Source organism: Engraulis encrasicolus, chromosome 14, assembly GCF_034702125.1.
Source record: "Engraulis encrasicolus isolate BLACKSEA-1 chromosome 14, IST_EnEncr_1.0, whole genome shotgun sequence".
NCBI classification, from domain to species: Eukaryota; Metazoa; Chordata; class Actinopteri; order Clupeiformes; family Engraulidae; genus Engraulis; species Engraulis encrasicolus.
Genome location: NC_085870.1, coordinates 4516633 through 4538878, shown reverse-complemented (window position 1 = coordinate 4538878; position 22246 = coordinate 4516633). Strand labels below are relative to the sequence as shown.

At 43.9% G+C, this 22246-nt stretch overlaps 1 protein-coding gene across 1 annotated transcript in view; it reads left to right on the top strand.

The window, feature by feature from the left end:
* Window positions 1-22246, top strand: part of LOC134461990 (serine/threonine-protein kinase 3/4-like) — a 50750-nt gene that overhangs the window by 19740 nt on the left and 8764 nt on the right. Inside the window, exons 8-10 of the mRNA XM_063214819.1 lie at window positions 1478-1603; window positions 7106-7298; window positions 19279-19430. Coding sequence (XP_063070889.1) covers window positions 1478-1603; window positions 7106-7298; window positions 19279-19430 — 471 coding nt within the window. The remainder of the gene's footprint in view (window positions 1-1477; window positions 1604-7105; window positions 7299-19278; window positions 19431-22246) is intronic.

Sequence of the window (22246 nt, the reverse complement as noted above, 5' to 3'; positions counted from 1 at the left end):
TCACTCACACCTCTCCAGAAAATCAACTTTGGCCTTAGGTGTATGTTTAGGGTCATTGTAATCATGGAAAGTAACACAATGAAAATCAATGGAGTTCAATGAGAGATGGTGACATATTTGCTATTCGTAGAGCAATACATTTTTAACTTCATGATTTAATCAATGATAAAAGCCCTCACACACCAGCAGCATGCATGCAGCTCCACATAAGATCTGTATCCCTCCCATGTTTGACTTTAGGCACCATGTATTTTTTCCAAATTCTTCACATTTAACACCAAAGAAATCTCTCCCACTGTCCTGTCTCAAAAAACCCAACCAAGAGTATGTCAGGCCTAATTCTGACAAAAATGAAGTCTAATAGGACTCGTACTCTGAAGTCAAGATCCCAAGATCAACCATTTTAGAACTGAGAGCATCAAAACTATATGGTGTTGGAGATGAAGAATATGAAAAAAGAGAAATGGTGCATAAAGTGAAACATGGTACAGATACAGCTCTTATGAGGAGCTGCATGCATGCTGCAGGTGTTTGAGGGCTTTTAACATTGATGAAATCATGAAGTTAAACATGTATTGCTCTACGAATAGCGAATATGTCACCATCTCTCATTGAACTCCATTGATTTTCATTGTGTTGCTTTCCATCATTACAATCACCCTAAACATACACCTAAGGCTAAAGTTGATTTTCTGGAGAGATGAGAGTGATTAGGTTATTAAGTATGACACCCAATCTGCGTATTTGAAGTGTTTTGAAGTGACTTATCTGCTCATTTTCACATTATGTTCGATAGGCGACAAAACTTTTGTCTTGTGAAAATCTGCCTGTCTGTGTTCAATAAAGGGTCAATCTTTCTTTGGTGCATGAAATTTATTTTTGTACATACATTTTCATTCGGGAGGGTTGTAGCTTTCATATGAGTGACTTTTGAAGCCAGGTGATTAATTGAAAGTCAGGTTATTAGCTGTTATTCCAAACAGATGGATAGGCGACAACTCTTTTGGAGGCGAGTGTACATGCCTTACAAGTTACTTACACAGGCATTAATATTGTATGTATTAGTGCTAATAGATGTATCCCTAAAATAAAGTGTTACCGTTTTCACACTTCGTCCCGCTTGTTCCTCACTTATTGTTCATTAAGTACTGAAGCAAGTTGTTGTTGTTTTCAACTTTTTTATTTAAGTTTTGTAGTCTTCATCGCCTTCTTGCCACCCTTCTTTTCCTCTCCCACAGCTCCCTCGTTAAGTGAGCCTTGTGCTATTGTTTTCGACTGGCTATGTTTGTGACTAGTTTTCACTGCCATCATCTTTGAACCCCCCCCTTCTCCTTCTCCCCCATGTTCCTCTCTCTCTTTCTTTCTCTCTTACTTTCTTTCTTTCTTCCATTCTTTCTCTCTCTCTCTCTCTCTCTCTCTCTCTCTCTCTCTCTCTCTCTCTCTCTCTCTCTCTCTCTCTCCTCTTCTCTTCTCTCAGCACTCGTTCATCAAGGGAGCCAAGCCCAGCTCCATCCTGCGAGCGCTCATCACAGACGCCATGGAGATCAAGCTGAAGAGGCTGGAGGCGGAGCAGAGGGAGCAGGAGGAGGACGACGACAACTCGGTACGGGCAACCCCACCAACTCACCACAGCCACAGCAGAGAGAGGGGCTTTACCTGTCAATCAAGAGAGAGGGGCTTTACCTGTCAATCAAGAGAGAGGGGCTTTACCTGTCAATCAAGAGAGAGGGGCTTTACCTGTCAATCAAGAGAGAGGGGCTTTACCTGTCAATCAAGAGAGAGGGGCTTTACCTGTCAATCAAGAGAGAGGGGCTTTACCTGTCAATCAAGAGAGAGGGGCTTTACCTGTCAATCAAGAGAGAGGGGCTTTACATGTCAATCAAGAGAGAGGGGCTTTACCTGTCAATCAAGAGAGAGGGGCTTTACCTGTCAATCAAGAGAGAGGGGCTTTACCTGTCAATCAAGAGAGAGGGGCTTTACCTGTCAATCAAGAGAGAGGGGCTTTACCTGTCAATCAAGAGAGAGGGGCTTTACCTGTCAATCAATGACATTTCAGTAGTAGCACATGTCAACATTGTGCAACCACAGCTAATGAAAGCCCATTGGGAAACTCCAACTCCCATTGTCATTGTGACACAGCACTCCACAGCACACAAGTGAACACTGCACACTGCACACAACGAAATTGCATTTATGCCTCACCCGTGCAAGGGGGCAGCCCTAAGTGGCGCCCCATGGGGAGCAGTGCGGTGGGACGGTACCATGCTCAGGGTACCTCAGTCATGGAGGAGGATGGGGGAGAGCACTGGTTGATTACTCCCCTCACCAACCTGGCGGGTCGGGAGTCGAACTGGCAACCTTTGGGATGCAAGTCTGACGCCCTAACCGCTCACCCTAATGCCACTATTGTATGGATTTTTTTTATTTATTTTTTTTAAAGATTGTTTTTAGTTTATCTAGATCACATATATGTTTATAATATGGATTCGGATTATCTAAGAAATCCGCAGTATTGCATTGCAGTATATTAATTAGCAATTACTAATTCATGTATGGGCATTAGCTGTGTGTTGTACCACCTGATGTCTCTGCCCCCCCAAAAAAACATTGACCCAAATACAGGTCTTTATAGTACAATCTACAATCTAGATTCTGCGCTGTGTTACTGTCCCATAAAGCCAAAACACAACTGGTATTGATACCAGCTCAGCAGAGTTTATGCAAGTTTACAAGTTTATTTATTTAAGAAAGGGACAGCATATATTGCCAGCATTTTAAAAAATGTTAAATATACAAGAGTTTTTGACAGGTTTGATGTTCCTTAAAAAAAACAAAGTTAAAACAAAACAAAAAATACACAGTTATTGCACACAGTTGTAAAAAAGAAAGAGTCAAAAATACACACACATTTTAAAATATATAATACAAAATACAATTACAAAATACAATACCCAAATAAGTTAAACAGCTGCCAGTACTAACTATGTAAGATTATGTTGACAGCATTGATGCAGAGACATACACATAGACGTGCAAAAGTTCAAAGGTCCATGCACAGCTTCTAGGTGCTGTTAAATGCAGGAGTATGCAATACTTCAGAAGGAACAAGTTTACCAAACACTTGTTTGATTTCATGCTCTTTTTTATTCAGAGCGAGAAACCCTGCACACTTGTTTGACTTTATGCTCTTTTATTCAGAGCAAACAGCCCCGTTGTTCGCTCTGAATAAAAAGAGCATGAAGTCAAACAAGTGTGCAGTGAACATTTTCCTTTTTAAATACACGTCGAGGTATAGCCACAAGCTGTTCCGCTAGCTGACCAGAGCCTCCTAATGAGAGGTTTTTATACTGTTTGTACAATGTCACTGTCACTGTCTTGCTGCCCCGCTGCCCCGCTGCCCCATTGAGCCATAACCGCAGAAATACACCTAGCGCAACAAGAGCGAGGCGAGCGACGGAAGTAATTGAATTTGTATTGAGTCACGCGACAAAAGCGATTCTGGAGACCAGAGCGATTTGCGCGACGATTGCGACAGTTTGAAGTTGAAATCCTTTCGACTTTCTATGACGCGGTTCGGCGACAAGCTGTGACAGCCAATGACTGTATAGAGGTCAGTGACCACAGCCAATGGGAATGCTTGAATGCTTTGCCTTCTGCCTCTACGGACATACTCTAGTCTCTTCAATCGCTCGTATCGCTTGCTGCTGCACTCTGTTGCTTGAATCGCATTGCGTCTGGTCTATTTGTGCAGTAAGACAACTCTGGTACCCACATACAGAGACTCATAATGGAGGTTGTTACACATGGCTCTCTAGTGTCTACACTGTCTTCGTGCCGCGCAGGAGGGCGGTACGGGCACTACCAGCTCACCAGAGCTGTTCCCATGGACCCATATGTTACATCTTTATATACATTAAGCCTCCAGTGTGTCTAGCATACCAGACCCATGTACAGTACAGAGATTCATCATCACAGAAATCTCTTCAGCCTTTGTGTATGCATAGAGAAATATCAAGGTCTTTATGCACGCCTCTCCCCTGTACGTCGGGCACCAGCGCACCATATCAACTCACATATGATCACACATGAAACAAGAACTTCTTGATATCAACCCAGAAACAACCAAAGAGGTGGCCGTGCAACTTCTGGGGAACGTTTCAGTTGCACGGTTCCCTAAATGTTTAGAGAAATGCTATATTTGTTAGGTTTGATATGACTAAAGGGAATGTTCTTGAAATGTTTGGTTCTAATCTTTTAGAGAAACAAAGTCTAATGCCTAGTTTACACCAAGGGCGACCTACGCGACCCAGGTAGCTGAGGTGGTCGAAGAAGTTTCGCCATGAATTTGCTTTATGATTCACTCTGGACATTGACATGATGGATTCAGCTAATTACGTAACGGCTCTGGCTTGACGGCCTGGGACATTCTGAGATATGAACGTTCCTATTGGTCTTTGCCGAACTGCGTCACAGCTCATTGCAATAATATTAGCTTCAATTAAATCGTTAAAATTCGCTCTGGTCGCTCAGTTCGCTTTGCTGCTGCCGAATTCATTCTGCTAGCTTTATTCACCTTCCCTCCATAGAGAAATAAAGACTTCCATCACTCACGGTAGGGACACATACACGCAAATTTGCAAACTTTTTTTTTCTATGAGAGAGGCGAAGGCAGGCGAAGACAAGCGAAAGCAAGCGAACAGGAGCGAAGCGAAGCGAAATTATTACAGAAAGTTTAATGTTATGCAAATGAGGAGCGAAGTCGCCTGCCGCGGCCCAATCAAATCAATAACATAGCTGTTCCATTCCATTTGATTCGCCGCGACGACCTGCTGACGGTTGGATTTCGCCTGTCTTCGCTTCGCTCGCTTCGCCCGCTTCGCCTCCTATGTGTCCCTACCGTCAGATAGCGTAGGTCGCGCTTGGTGTACACAGGGCGTAATGTTCCCTTTCCGTTCTGTGTTACTAGGAGAACTCTTAATACACTGCACGGCTCTCCCCTGTACACTGTACACTGTCTTGCGGTCTCGCCTAATGACAACTTGTTATGAGTACCGTCTGACGAGTGGCATACTAAGAGACATACTATATATGGCTCCCAGCTTATCAGAGGCATGAGCAGAGCCTCGTACATACATGACATGTCCTCCTTACACAGCTCCCCCGAACACACCGCTTACCAGAGCCACATGCCTAGAGATTCATACCGAGATCTTTAGAGTAGAGGAGAGTAAAGTATCAGTTATTGATCCCAGGGGGAAATACAGGGTGCGATTTGTAGGGGGGGATTGTCCCCTCTTCTGGTTTTGATATTGACACTTTTTCTACATGATTTGAATCAAAGTTTAATGTAATTCCATTGATATTGCTTAAAGTCTGAAACATGTCCCCCCTTCTGGTTTTCTGACAAATCGCACCCTGCATACATACATGCATGCATGCATACATACATGCATACATACATACATGCATACATACATACATACATGCATACATACATACATGCATACATGCATGCATACATACATACATACATTATTACGTATATAGAGACTAATCAATGTCTTTTTGACATGATGGCTCTAAAGTCTACACTGTCTAACTGCCCCACGGAGCAACACAGAAACGGAGGGCTTTAGATCAGAGGGTTGCCGGTTCGAATCCCACCCTTCCACTTCCTAAGCCACGGCTGCCCGTGCCCGCTCCTTCAGTTTCCCTTTCGGCTTTGGTACTTACAGTGCTTTGGTACTGCTTTAGTAGGACAGTGTGGTCCGTATTAACCCATTGATGCCTAAAGCACCTGCAAAAAGGGGTGCTAAATGCCTGAGCCCTTTTTAGGAAAAGCTGCCCTCAGCATATAAAAACCTAAATATCTCAGCTTTTGAAGCACATGAAAATATGCACCGAGTTGCATTTAAACGCTAAGACCCTCATCTTTCATTAGAATGTGTTAATTCATCTCAACCAAGCAAAGATTTTTAATTAAGTTGACTCAAATCTCATGAGCCTGAATGTTGCGTAATGCAGCTCCAGGCGCCAGGGCCAATGTTGCACAACGCAACATCAGGCATCAATGGGTTAAAAACCCAGCATGCGGTGGAAGGACTTAAGAAATTTGGACTGATATTTTTCTCTGATGTGTCCCTGATAGGGGTGTAAATCACAGCCTCCATGACGATTCGATTCAATATCGATATCTTATTATTCAGTGCGATAAGATTCGATTATTTTCGACACTTAAAGAAAGCCCCACGATACCATACGATACGATTTGATTTAAATTGTTTCCCAATTACTTTTCCACTTCTATTAAGTTATTGGGCAGGGGCCAGGGATTCGATTCTTTTTCGATACTTAAGAATGCCCCACGATACGATGTGATGCGATTCGATTCAATCATCAGAATATATCACAATATATCGATACATTTTGATATTATTTACACCCCTAGTCCCTGATCCCAGTCATTTGGACTTTGCGGTTTATTTTATGTTTTTAGTAGCAGGTTGAAGAAGTCAAACCAATAGTTTTAAATTGCATTTGACCAGTCTCCAATGTCCAGTTTAACCAAAACATTTAAGTAAGACATTGACAATAATCTCTCACACACACACACACACCCAAGCTCTCACACACAAACAACTAACCTTCTCATACATTAATTTACAATTAATTCTCTGACAATACACACTCACACATGTACATTCCTATATCAGTATATTAGCGTTTGAAAATTGCACAATACAATATAATGCATACACACACACACACACACACACACACACACACACACACACACACACACACACACACACACACACACACACACACACACACACACAGACTTAACCCCACATTGCTCAAGGGACTGTAACCAATACCCTGTAAATAACCAAGTCACTTTGGATAAAAAGCGTCAGCCACGTGTAGTGTAATGTAATGTAATGAACTGACCAGAGGTGCATTTCTTGAAATATTTGCTAGCTACTTCGTCGTTTGCAATGCAATTTCCCATTGACAACTATCCAAGTTGCCAAATGGCTAACCTCTGCGCTTTCGAGAAATGCACCCCTGAGCTGTTGTTTGTGTTTCCTCATCCTCACTCCAGGACGAAGACGAGGTGGACCAGGGCACCATGGTGCGTGCGGGCACCTCGGACCTGGGCACCATCCGGGCGGCGGGCTCCCTGGGCAGCTCGGCGGGCACCATGATCGAGCACGGCGGCGGCACCATGGAGAGCCAGCTGGGCACCATGGTCATCAACTCGGACGAGGAAGACGAGGACGCCGGGACCATGAAAAGTAGGTGCTGTTTGACGAGAGTTGAGGCGGAGATTTAGGTTTCTATGCTTTTGAAAGCATTTGAGGACTGCAGTTGATCAATGCTGAACTTGATCTCAAATGCTTCTATTGCGTTTATTCTAACAAATTGAATGCATTTTTTTCTTTGGAGAATTTTCCTTTGGGAAATCATCAAATGATTGATGTCTCCTGTATATAAGTATTTTTTTTGTAAACCATGGACAAATGCTGTGGAGATGATGGATTGCGTTTTTACACTAACAGCCGGCACACCCTGTGCTCCTACTGGACCAGGTCTGTGGAGGTGCTCAAAGAGTGCAGTTCTTATCTCAGCCAGTAGGTGTCAGTACTGCTGCATGACATGGGAAGGTCGGGGCCAAGGATGTGAGTTGTGCTAACTTACAGTATGAAGAAGTTCAGCTTGGCTCTTTGCATTCGTGTGAATTTCAGTAACTGCAATAGCTCCTGGGCTAATGCAGACTAAGTTGCTGTTTTGAAGCCAAAGGGTTTGAGTTCAGCGGAAACTTAATTGGTAAAATTAGAGTAGTAGAGTATCATGTATTGTAGCAAGTAGCATACACATGCATAAATACAGAAGAAGACACAAGGACATTGCACACAACATTTGACCTCTAACCTCAGTGACCTTCTCCATTTCCTGACCGCAGATATAATGTGGTTGGCAGGCCTTTAACTTGGGGCTCCATAACGCATAGATAGAAGAGGTGTGAGACATGGTATGGCTGTCACCATAGAGATATTACTGAAAGAAAGAAAAAAGTGAAAGCCCATTGGGAAACTCCAACTCCCATTGTCATTGTGACACAGCACTCCACAGCACACAAGTGAACACTGCACACTGCACACAGCGAAATTGCATTTTATGCCTCACCCGTGCAAGGGGGCAGCCCTCAGTGGCGCCCCATGGGGAGCAGTGCGGTGGGACGGTACCATGCTCAGGGTACCTCAGTCATGGAGGAGGATGGGGGAGAGCACTGGTTGATTACTCCCCCCACCAACCTGGCGAGTCAGGAGTCGAACCGGCAACCTCTGGGATGCAAGTCTGACGCCCTAACCGCTCACCCATGACTACTGTTAACTGATATGTTAAATAAACAAATTCTGAAACATGCTGCTGAGTAATTAATATCTTGTAGTTTTACGTTGGCTGCTAGATGCAAGTCTTCCCTGTAGACCTGCGTCTGGCAGCCAATTTAAAAAAACAAAAAAAAACAAGCACAGGTGATGATCATATCCATGAAGGTTTGATTATGATAATGATTATGATTGCTGAAAAGAAAATAAAAGTCCGCACCACTGTTAAATGCTCCCAAATATTTTATGGCATGACGTTTCGGACTAACCGTCCTTCATCACAGTGCAACAACCTTTATTTTCTTTTCAGTTATCTTATGTTTGGTCCAGCACCTGTGCCACTGATGTGTGCGCATTCTTTTACTTTCGGGAAAGATAATGATAGGCCAGGTGTACAGAAATGTTCTTCATTTTATAGGAACACCTGTGCTTACTTTGCTCTTTCCTACTTTGGGGAAGCCAAGGGTGCACCAGATCAGAGAGGTTGATAATTCACTGTAAAGCGGCGTACACACACAAAGCCAGCTTTTCGCTTGCTCGCCTACTCGCCACTCTTTCATGGAACGTTCGCTGAAAGTTCCCGCGGCTTTAACTGCCAATGAACAGGTGAGAAGTACCAAACTCTGCATTCCAATTGGTTACTCGCTTAAGATAAAATATTTTCAACTCGGGATCCGCCCACATCGCATCGCTTGTACAGTACTCGCCTGCTAGTCTCGCTGAAACACAATGACATTGTATTGACTTCATTCGCTGAGCGAGTAACCAGCAGCGACGTGTGTGTACAGCAGCCCTTAACACTAATGGCTCTAATCATCCAGTAATGCAATGCAGTGTAATGAAGGGGAGGAGTGGCCCCATCCAGCTTCGAACCTGGGTCTCTGATGGCGCATTCAGGCCGACTGAGAACCATGCCAGTGCCCGTTCCCGCACCCAATCGCCACCGGCCGCCGTGTTCACGCCACAGATTTTAGAGTCGGCAAACCGGAAAGTTAATTTGCAATGCGAACCGCAAAATAGTTTAGGTTTTTCTCGCGAACCATGACGACAGCGTGTCCGTCAGCAGGTTCATCCGGGTAAACAGTCACATGCGGAAGAAGTTCAGAGCCCGGTATGAACACGGGCGGTTCGCAGATAAGCACTTTAGTGCCGAAAGTAGCTGGTGCGGGCACCGGCACCGGCTCCGTTCTGGTCGGCCTGAAAGCCCTATGACATTACAAACATGCACTTTGGTACACAAGGCCTCTAACAGCGTTGGCTTGGCCCAGGATAAAGTAGCCTGAAAGCCCCCCACCTAGTACAATTTAATAAGGACCAAATTCTGACACATCCACTGACCCTGTCAACTTCCCTGATGGCACAGGCTTGCTTAAAAAAAATCTAATTTTTATTAGGACAGGATAGTGAAGAGATGGGGGGGGGGGGGGGGGGGGCAAAGGACCCAGGCCGGTATTCAAACCCGAGTCAGCCGCATGGTAGGCGAGTGCCCTACCGGATGGCCTCGGCAGGGCCCCAGTATATACAATTTAATAAGGACCACATTCTGACACATCCAACTGACCCTGTCAGCTTCCCTGTTGGCACAGGCTTGTTTTCATGGCAGTGGGAGGAGCACACCCCCACCTCCTCTGATTCTCACTCCTGGCGTTGCAGGCAGCGAGGATATAGCATTTCAGCTCTCAGTCCTCTCTGAGCTTGTTTGGGAGTGTTAGGGGTCAGTGTTAGCCATGCTGACTCCTCAGAGTGCTACCGTACCTGGCAGAGAGCCCTGCCTTTGGTGGAGTGGAGCCTGACGCCCAGATTGATTTTTAATTACGTTACACTCCTCATCCTCAATAAAGCAGCTAGCTCACTCCCTCACTCCTCACTTCCTGCATTGAATGTACTCGTATATTCTAGTGTTGCACCCACACCAATACCGGTATCGGTGGATCGGCATTAAAATGGTGGTATCGGTATTGGCGAGTACCAACAAATAGGGCACCGATACCATTTACAGGTGCTTGTATGACACTTAAACAGCCTTGAAATTAGTTATATCATAGAGGTATTCAAAATGTGTAAAACGATTTGCTGGATTCACTTTGTATTAGTCTTTTTCCTGTTTCACAAAGGTAGGCAGCAGCCTGACAAAGCCATGCAATGATTTTACATCCAAGTAGTATGCACTACAGCTCTTCATATACATTTCAAATAGGGTGGTATCGGTATGGTATCGGTATCGGCCAATACTGCACAGCCAGGTATCGGGTATCGGGGCCAAAAAATGGTATTGGTGCAACACTAGTATATTCTATACGCCACTGCGCTGCACCCTTCCTTACTTCCTTCCTGATGATGAGCCACATTGATTTTTTTCTGTTCACCTTTTCCATATGCTGGTCTTGTTGGCGTTAGGTATTATCATGCCTGCCTTCCTTTCAATGCTGCTATTTTATGTAGATTTCAGGGCTCAGTGTTTGTTTTGTTTTATTTCAGTATAGGTATAGTTGTGTGTGTGTGTGTGTGTGTGTGTGTGTGTGTGTGTGTGTGTGTGTGTGTGTGTGTGTGTGTGTGTGTGTGTGTGTGTGTGTGTGTGTGTGTGTGTGTGTGTGTGTGTGTGTGTGTGCGTGCTTATGCAGAGAACACGACTGCAATTGGTGATGAGTGCATGTTACAGTTTGGGATGAGTGTCGTCATTGTTGATCTACTAGGTACATTAACAGCTTACCTGCTGGAAGATTACGTGTCTTCATCGCACACTCTCGCAGTCGTAAAAAAAATCCTGGCCGTTGATTTACATCGCTTTGAATGAAACAGGTGTGCAGTGTTTTTATTATTGTTGTTGTTCGGCTGTCTTGGAAGTCAGTTTAGTGGCCCTCTGTGTGTTCAGCTGAAGCTTATAGCACAGAGACCCCCCTCAAGTATCAGCCCAACCTTAATGAAACCAATCTATCAGAACTGCAGCGCGCGCGCACACACACACACACACACACACACACACACACACACACACACACACACACACACACACACACACACACACACACACACACACACACACACACACACACACCACCAAGTTTGGTCTCTGGTTACCCAATGTGAAGAATCTGGTTTGTATGGATCGTGGCTGGAGCTGTGAAGAAGATGGCATTTGTGAAGAGGCTTCTAGCTCTTCCTCGGCTGCTGAAGAACCACATGTTCTCCCGCAAGATTTGATTTTCCTCGACCCCAAATCACATCCGCCTCGCCGGGTGACACATCAGCATTTAGGTCGTCAGAGCAGAGCAGGGTGCCAAGAATAAGCTTATTGATTTTCGCTAATGGCACTCGGAGAATGAAAAGGCAGTTAGTTAGAATTGGCATGCGGCGTGCTCCAGAAAAAGATGCTAAGGACCTCAAATGATCAGCCACAGTTGAATTGTTGAATCTCGCTCATGTCTTTAACCCAGATACGTCACTGACTGGGGGTGGAGGGGTCACACTTGGGCTGTGCATATGCTCCCTTGGATCAACACACTCACTGGTACCTCAAATTGTGTCATTCACTAATTCGTTTTGAAGTTTCATTCCAAAGCTGTGGCAATAGGCTATACAAGATATACCAAATGCACAAAATTCCTTTGGTTTAAAAAAAAAAAACCGCTGTTTTTATTGGCCTTAATTCTGATGTAAACATTAAAATACAACTGACCCGTGTTACTTCCTTGTGAATTGGACTCCTCCGGCAGAAATTCGGTTGCACAATATCCACAAAACGCCATACGAGTGTCATCAGGGCATTGGTGTGTAGGCGCTAAATCTGTTAGTTTTTAATATGTCCTTTGTGATGCAGTAGTGCTAACTCCGCTAACTTCATTTCAAAGTTCTAAACATCGGGGCTTGCATCGGCGCCTGCAAAGCAATGCCCTTTAACTTTACAACCATCTTCATAGCAGAAGAAAACAACATTAATCACAAACCCGTTTCAGTTTCTACAGCTTTCTGCTTTGACCCAGCAAAACCCTTGTACTCACAGCCCCCTTCAAAAAATTTGGAACAGCAAGCTGTTGTCTTATTTTTGTTTTTGTCTACATTTTGTTTTTTTGAGACCCAAAAAATGAATATGAAACAAACGTTCAGAATGTCCGCTTTTATTTCCAGCTATTTAAACCTAAAAGCCTTCAGTGAACAACAAAAAGAAGTACAGTAAATTTGCCTGGCTGTTCCAATACTTTTGGACGGGACTGGAAATACCCTTTGGCAAAACACTGTTTCACTCTACATATGCCTGCACTTGCAGAGAGTCCGGATGGAACATTTGAAAGGGGTAGATGTGCTTATCCTTGGATCTCTTTGGAGTTAACATAACAGCATTTTAGAAAAGGGACAATCCACATGTTGTTGTCTAAAACCTCTGAAAGTCATGAGGAGGAAGCATTGCAAATATGCCAGCAGTGTTGTGTTACGGCATTAAATAAGGACTTGGATTGGGATTGTTTTTATGACCTTTTGGATTTGTACCATACAGCCTTAGAGCACAAACTCTGGGTTTTATGGTCGTTTTCTAATGCCCAGTCTCGGCTAGATACAGTGCCCTCCATAATTATTGGCACCCCTGGTTGAGATGTGTTAAAAGCCTTAAAATAAATTCAGTGTTTATTGCAGAAGAATACTGTCACACTGAAAATTGTAGAAAAATGTAGCCTTCAACTGAAATGAATTGTAAGAAAATAAAAAAATCCCTGACTAAAAAATAATTATTTTTCATTAAATCACCTGTTCCACAATTATTGGCACCCTTAACAATTCCCAGGAAATAAATATAATTGAAGCATTTCTGTCATTTCTACAGTAGTTTACAAAGTTTACCAGAGTATGTAGGAACATTTAATTAGTAATTCATCACTTCCTGTTTCCCTGGGGTATAAATATGACGTGACACCGAGGCCATTTCTCTTATCCACTCTTAAACATGGGAAAGACAAAGGAACACAGCATACAAGTGAAGCAGATGTGCGTCGACCTTCACAGGTCAGGCAGAGGCTACAAGAAGATTGCCACTCAACTGCAGCTGCCCATATCCACTGTGAGAGGAATAATTAAGAAGTTCAAAACAACTGGAACAGTGGTAAACAAGCCTGGACGAGGACCCAAGTTTATTTTGCCACCACGCACAGTGATGAGGATGGTAAGAGAAATCAAAAGATCTCCAAAGCTCACTGTTACAGAATTACAACAAATGGTAGCATCCTGGGGTCACAAAGTCTCCAAATCAACCATCAGGCGCTGTCTACACGCCAACAAGCTGTTTGGGAGATATGCACGGAGAAAACCTTTCCTCACTCACAATCATAAACGCAAGCGTCTGGAGTTCGCCAAGCGGTATTGGGGCTTCAACTGGGACTGTGTGCTTTGGTCAGATGAGACCAAGATTGAGCTTTTTGGCAACAAACACTCTAAGTGGGTCTGGCGTACCACGAAAGATGCGCATGCTGAAAAGCACCTCATACCCACTGTGAAGTATGGGGGTGGGTCAGTGATGCTGTGGGGCTGTTTCGCTTCCAAAGGCCCTGGGAACCTTGTTAGGGTGCATGGCATCATGAATGCTTTGAAATACCAGGACATTTTAAATCAAAATCTGTTGCCCTCTGCCCGAAAGCTGAAGCTGGGTCGTCACTGGGTCTTTCAGCAAGACAATGACCCTAAACATATGGCCAAATCTACACAGAAATGGTTCACCAGACACAAAATCAAGCTCCTCCCATGGCCATCTCAGTCCCCTGACCTCAACCCCATTGAGAACCTGTGGGGTGAGCTGAAGAGGAGAGTACAGAGGAGAGGACCCAGGTCTCTGGATGATTTAGAGAGATTCTGCAAAGAGGAATGGCTGAAGATCCCTCTTTCTGTCTTTTCCCATCTTGTGAAACATTATAGGAGAAGATTAGGTGCTGTTTTGTTGGCAAAAGGGGGTTGTACAAAATATTAACACCAGGGGTGCTAATAATTGTGACACACATTATTTAATGTCAAATAATTATTTCTTTATGTGGGATTTTTTCCCCACTGAATAAATGCACTTGTATTGAAGGTTGGATTTTTCTCTTTTTTTCCATTAAGGTCCCATATTATTTAGAAAAAAAATAAAATAATTGGAAGTTAAAAAACACATCTCAACCAGGGGTGCCAATAATTATGGAGGGCACTGTAATGTACAGTGCTTGCTAGGATCTTGAATGCACATTCAGACATCAAGCCTATGGGTCACATTAGGCCAAACTTTTCAGCCGTGTTTAGTGTTCAGGAATCAAATGTTCAGTCAAGTGAGCTTTTATTGTCACTTTCTTCATATGCAGAAGTCAGACAAGGAAAATGAAATCACCTAGGACTGGCTTGATCACCTCCCTTGGTTTGCTATTGGTCGAGGCCAGGAAAAGCTGTGCCGAAGTTTAAACCAAACTTTTCCTTAGTCCCAATAGAACATCTCTGCTTAAACCACATCACTGGGTTGAACACGCCTCTACCGTTGGGGGCCATTGGAGCTGCTCAAAGATGATTCGTTCCAGACAAAGCAGGTGGAGTTCCCCAGACCTCCGGAGCTCAGAAAGCACTCGCATAGCTCTTGGCCTGGCTAATGCATCGTAGCATTTGAGAAAGACCGTAAGGTGAAAAAATCATCTGCCTTCCAAGTGAGAATATAAATGTAGACATTTTAAACACATTATGGAAAGAGAATTATAAAAAATATGTGCATTTTTGACAAAAACGTGTGTCTCATGGTCATTGTGAGTCTCGCTTCCTTTAGCACCTGTACATCAGTGTATATGCTGATGTTATGACTTTCATGCCTTTCAAAATAGGCATATTTGCATTCAAACGTGTGTGTGTGTGTGTGTCTGTCTGTCTGTCTGTCTGTCTGTCTGTCTCTGTGTCTGTGTCTGTGTCTGTGTTTTGAGCATGTTCAGCGAGGTCTTAGTTTAATTTCAGCCTTTTAATTGTGCCTTTGGTGAATAATGCACGATTCCTTCAGTGGGAGAGCCCCGGGGGGATTTTGGTGATAAAATGGTATCCATGGCAGTAGACACGAAGAGGAGTTCAGGCATCGGACCCGAACTTGTAAATATAGCAGCAGCGACTAATATAATGAATGATGCCAGGCCAGCAAGCTGCCATGAGTCATAGGCTGTGTCCATACGTTCAGTGAGTTCAAGTAGTGTATGACAAAATGGAAACGATAACAGTGGCAATCATTAGCTCCGCCAAGGTCTATTTGTCTGTCTGTCTGTCAGCAGGATGACAAAAAAAAAAAAAAATGAACGGATTTTGATTAAACTTGGTGGCGTTGTTGGAATTGGAAATGACAAAAGGAACAGGTGATTACATTTTGGTGGTGATCCAGTGCCTGGAGTGACATAAACGCTGCATGCAGAGTTTTTTTTAAAATAAAAAATGTGGGTATGTTCGAGCTGAATGAACAAATTCTAATGAAGATGAGGGTCCTAGCTTTTCAATGCGACTCATTTCATGTTTTTATGTGCTTCTTCAGAGGCATTCAGCAGGTGTTTTTTCCAGGTGTCTTAGGCTTAAATGGGTTAAATGCAAAAGTTAGTGTAAAGGAATTCAACTTGTTGCAATGGCAAGACTGCACTTCCTCTTTGAGTTTGATGTTTCCTCACAATATAAAAGTCAATCTATTGGATTGTTTTTCTTGTAACTGATGGTTCTTCGTCATACAAACTGCTTTGTCCTCGAGGCTCTGCAATTAAATTATAGCGAGGATGATGGAATGACTCGGCCCATGCTTTCTTGCTTCTTTAATCACAATTAAAAAGTGTAGAATGATCAGTCTTTTTTAAGGACAGAAATGAAGTGCACTTGGATCATTGAAACAGTTGGAAGCACTATATTGCAACCATGTTTGCAACTGTGCTTCCTGGCCTGTGACCGCTCTGTGCTGGGAGCCTGGTAATTAGTGTGCACTGGCTAATGAATTGTTTCATAACTTCTGATTTGTGTCTTCTTGGGTGTAAAAGCATCCGCTGACGCCGGCCACATACTGGTTTATGTGGTGGAGGTGGTGGTGGTGGTGGTGGTGCTCTATCTCCATCTCTTAAGGAAGAAGGGGGCAGGGGAGAGAAGGAGAGAAGAGAGGAGGCGGGGTAAGACAATAAGGAAGTGTGTGAATAATTGAAAAGGCTGTGAATAAATAATGAGCGGAGGGTCTTCGTGGCTCGGCAGGGGCTAGATGGGTTATTTGTGTCAGCATGGGGTCTATCTCTGCGCACACACAGCATGGACAGCATGATTGGGCCACGCCATGCACCCACGAGTGCCGCCGCCGCACCTTATGTGCGGTGGTGTTGAGACGGACCCTCTGATAGGTGTCTCTTTGTTTTCATGAGGTTCCTTGAGTGCACATTTCAAAAAAGGACAAGAGAAGGAGAGGAGGGTGAGCGAGGGGGGTAAATGGGAATCCAAGTTCTTGCTTGCTGATCTGATGCCCAAGGTTACTTTGCTGGCCTGGTGCGTCCCCCAATGCCCATTTAATCCAGCAGAGAGCAAAAAGAGCATTAGGCCCACAGAGTTATCATTCAAGCCATGCACACACTGCAGGCTAATGGAGCGCGGTAATGGGCACAGAAAGAGAGTGTTGTGTCTCGTTAAAAAAAAACAATGATTCATATCATGCGTTCTTCTGGGAATCCACCTTCAGAATACAGATTAGGCAACGCAAGGGGTCAGAGTGCCTCGGCTCAGGCTATGGGGTCGCCTCGCCGACGGGTCAGCCATGGCCCATGTCAAACTCCGCTCAGGGAGTAATCACTTAAAGGACCAGTTCAGTCAATTTCAATATGCTGTTGTATTGCTCACGGTACTTTTGACTTGTCAGTACCCGGTGATGCCACATTTTTCGGCTCAGCCCTTTCCGAGATATGAGCAATTCCAATGGAGGCAGCGTTTGTTTACATTTGAAAAAATAATAAAATAGGCCTACTCCAAATATTTTGACAAAAGGTACTGCTGTTTGCTAGTTGTCTGCAGATGTTTTGTAACCTTCTGGATGTTTTTGGGAATAAATAAAAAATGTTTTTTTGAAATGTAAACAAAGCGCTGCCCCCATTACAATGACCAGGATCTCTGAAACGGCTGAAGAAGAAGAAGAAAAAATCTCAGGTACTGACAAGTCCAGGGTAGTGTGAGCATTACAACTGCATGTTGAAATTGACTGAACCGGTCCTTTAAGTGCAGCTGTCAGGAGCTGTTGGTTGGACAGACTGACGGTGGTGCAGTTCCGTCAGTGTTCCTCCACAGTGACATCCCGTTGGGCTCTTTGCTTGCTCCTTGGTCCAGCAGTGGCCTAATAGTTAAGGGTTACAGCCGGGTAACAGAAGGTTACTGTTTCGGATCCCACCACATCCCATTCCATCCGTGCCTGAGGGTGTCCTTGAGCAAGGCATGGCCATGGAACCTCACATTGGTCCCGTGACTGTTCCCAATAACACTTTGAAACTGTAACTCACTGTGGATCGATGAAAGTGTCAACTAAGCGTAATTTTCTGTAGCACTTCTGTGATTTCACCATCTCAGGAACATTTGTGTCATTTGTGACTAGCCACAATGAGGCCCAGGCAAAACAGAGAAAATCACAGATTACGATTCTTTGGGATTTGAATTGTTTTGCAGAATCTGCTAGTTGAAGTCTTAAAGAAGGTACTCAGTGTTTCAGAAAAAACGTATTGGTGTGTCTAAAAGCATACATTTTCATTAGGGCTAGTAAAAGGGCTACTCAATGTGCCTCCTTTGTTGTTTTTAAGAGTGTCATGGATAAAAGCATCCACTAATACTGTTTTCAGGCTGACCAGTGCCTGTTTCAGGTGTCTGTGCCTATTCCTCCGCCAGTTACTTTTGGAACTTAAATGCCTGCGAAGCACTCGCGTTCATACCGGGCTCTGAACTTTTCTGCTAGGGGCGTAACGGCACACAAAAATCACGGTTCTGTGCATACCTCGGTTTTAGGGTCACAGTTCGGTAGATATTCGGTACAGTATATGGGAACAAAATGGAAAACCATTTTCTTCCTCAGCACGTTGTTTATTTTATATTGTAAAAAATAGTGCTTTTTCTCAAGATTTCACAAAGAACTAGCCTTTACGCCTGTTTGTTTCTTGCATTATCTCTCAGGGTTCTGCAGCCTCTGCATGTTGTGGCAGCATATTGTAAAAACATGAACAGAGTAGCCTTTCACTCAACTTTTCGGTACAGCACTGTTCGATTCGGTACAGGTCTTTTCGGTGCGGTACGTCGGTTCGGTTCGATATCGTTACAGGCCTATTTTCTGCACATAATGAATGAACTTGCTGACGTCCACGTTGTCGTCACAGTTCGCTGAGAAAACACAAGTCTTTTTTTTTTTTAAACTTCCGGGTTCTCGAATGCTCAGACTCGAGGTGTGAATAGGCCAGGCGGTTCGAGATTAGGTGCAGTAACGGGAACGGGCACCGACACGATTCTCAGTCGGGCCTGAACTCTCCATAAATGTACCCATGGCTCTAAATGTACACCAACCAACTGGCCAAAGGCTGGTGAAAATGTAGTTTGGCAGGTAGAAAGGAAAATTACCAGTCACATTGACCCATTGGTGACTGTGCGTTTGGCCAGTAAGATTAAAGTTTACTAGCTATTTTGGCTAGTGATGGAAAAAAAGGTGGGGTTGCAGGTTAACCATTGTAAGAAAATGTACCATTATGACATCACGTTGGGGGTTCCGCAGGCTCATGGGGTTTATGTAGAACCTTAGAATCCTGGGGGAGTTCCCCCAACGTGATGTCATACCTGCAACCCCACCTTTTAAAGCCCTGCCTGTAATGTAATGGAATGTAAGTGTAATGGAATGTAATGTAATGTAAATGTAATGTGTCCGTAGGGCGAGAAGAGACGATGCAGCCGGCTAAGCCGTCCTTCCTGGAGTACTTTGAGCAGAAGGAGAAGGAGGCCAACAACCACGGAGGAGAGTCCCCCAACGCCGCCAACAACGCAGACAACCGCAAGCTCCCCGCAGAGGTGGACATGGAGGTGGTGAGTGACTCTCTCTCGTGTTCACCTCATTGCATCGGTTAACATCACATACGTACACGTTACACTTTACAAGGTTTAAAGGTGCGCCGTGTAGTGTTTATTGTAGTTTATTTCCAGAACTCATGCTGCCCATTCACAAATGTTACCTTTTTCATGAATACTTACCACCACGACCAAATTTTAAGTATTTATTATTTCGAAAATTGCACTTTTCATGCATGAAGAGGGGGATCTTCTCCATGGTTTGAATTTCCCAAAATAGATATTTTAGCTGCAAAACTTGCTGTACTTTGGTTATACTAGTGTATATTGGTTTATTATTTAGTAAATATTCATGAAAAGAAATTTTGTAATAAGCAGCACAGTTTCACTGCATAGTTGCAGTACCCATTCTGGCCACATTCTACACAGTGCCCTTAAGGTGGGTCTTGACAACAAACACCTACCACCTTTGGCCACCCTGAATAGATAAAGATCTTTAATTGCGGATATATTATCTACAGTTCATATAAAGTTGTATTATCTATTTTTGGGAGGTTTTTTTTTCATATATTGTTTCATATAAAACTGCATGACCTGGCCTTTCCAATTATGATGGTCACATCTGATGACGGATAATCACCTGAACCACCCACACTGAACTAACAAATGTTCTACGGCAGTGGTTCTCAACTGGAGCAGTCTTGGGACCCATCATTTTCCACTCTCATTCTGTCACGACCCATTTTTTTTAGCGACACTCGAATGACTGGTTGCATGCTACTATCTCGCATAAGCATTCTGATTTTATCTATGACGACAGATGACACAAGTTCAACCGCCTATCACCATAAAAGTTGCAAATTGTTGCAGGAGAAGTTGGATGTTTTTTTTAGCGAATCAATGTATTACGATTTTTTTTTTTTACACTACGGCTCCGCGACCCTCCCATGACCCCTCCGCGACCCACTTTTGGGTTGCGACCCACTAGTTGAGAAACGGGAAACTCTGTAGTCATACTGTGCTGGCTGATACACAAATCCAGATGTGGCCACATATCTGTCCCTCAAAAACCACAGTAGGTTGAAAACACAACACGTCACGGCCACATGGAATATGGGGAGGGGGTATGGGTATGGGGAGGGGGAGAGGGAGGGGGATGAGAAGGGGAAGAACGCCTCAGGGCTGTGTTGTTGTGTCACAGCTCTCATTGTCACCGCTGCCATGTCCTTGGTGATGTGTACTGTCTGTATCCATGCTGTGGTAATGTAGTCCTTAATGCACTGACAAATCTGTGAACGTAAATAATGGGAGTACTTAAATGTACAGTTTTGTAAGTTTTAGCAATTTATTTCCAGAAATGTATGCTGCCTATTCACAGCATGTTGACTTTTTCATGATTTTTTAATTTTTTGGTTTTTTAATTTTGAATAGTTAGCATACATTTTGAAAATAAAGTACTAAACTGACAGACTCTACCTTTATCTAGTTCTAAATGTGATGTTTGGAGTTGTAATATATTCCTGTTTGATGATAAACAGACCTTGGCTTTACCAACAAGAAGCCGTTTCCATGTTACATAAGACCGATGTGTTGGTACATAGTAGGAAGACCCAAGTGTCAATCACATTTTCAAACGGTTCAATCATGTCACATCCGGTCACGTCAGATGAGGTCGAAGACCCTTACAAACGAGGAGAGGGGACTTGCAGATGTCTAGGGATGCACCGATACCACTTTTTTGAAAACCGATACAAGTACGAGTACATTAATGTGTGTACTTGCCGATACAGAGTACCGATACCGATACCGATACCTTTTACCACCAAAATACAATGAAAATAAATGCATGGCCTTGTTTTTTCCTCCTGTGATATTTGTATTGTCCATTTCCATGTAGATTTAAATGTTAGCAAATGTATGAGGTGGCTCTTTTTTCCAGGCTGCTTTCAAGTCCACAGAACTTGACAAGATTTTGCATTGTTTTGTGTAATAGCAGTATCGTTCCTGGTATCGGCAAGTGCTTGACGAGTACGAGTACGAGTATAATGAGCAGTATCGGGTGCCGATACCGATAACAGTATCGGTATCGGTGCATCCCTACAGATTTCATCTCGTCACAATGTGGTGGCCTCATCAGCTGGAGAGAAGGGGGATGTCCTTCACTCTTGGGCAAGATTTTAAGATTTCAGCATACTTCTAGAAAAGTCAATAGCTGGAAGCTGGCCTCTCTTGGTGTTGAGCGGTTAGGGTGTCAGACTTGCATCCCAGAGGTTGCCGGTTCGACTCCCAACCCGCCAGGTTGGTGGGGGGAGTAATCAACCAGTGCTCTCCCTCATCCTCCTCCATGACTGAGGTACCCTGAGCATGGTACCGTCCCACCGCACTGCTCCCCATGGGGCGCCACTGAGGGCTGCCCCCTTGCACGGGTGAGGCATAAATGCAATTTCGTTGTGTGCAGTGTTCACTTGTGTGCTGTGGAGTGCTGTGTCACAATGACTATGGGAGTTGAAGTTTCCCAATGGGCTTTCACTTTCGCTTTCGCTTTCATTAGCAGGGCTGATAGTATTCAGGCTCCATGCCTGATTTCAGGCTTGACAGAGTTTGCAAAAATAAAAACATTGGTAATAATTAGCCATTAGGTTATTCTTATCTCAAGGTGTTACAGGTTCAGGGTTTTCTTCTACTATCAGGCTTGAATAATGGTCATACACAGGCTATTAAATGTTTGAATAATGTGTGAAAATAGGCCTACGTTACGTCACTATGCAGTATCTTGTCGTCGTCGTTAGAGCAGGGGAAAAAGTTCAGGCCCAGGATTTTTTTTCACTATCACC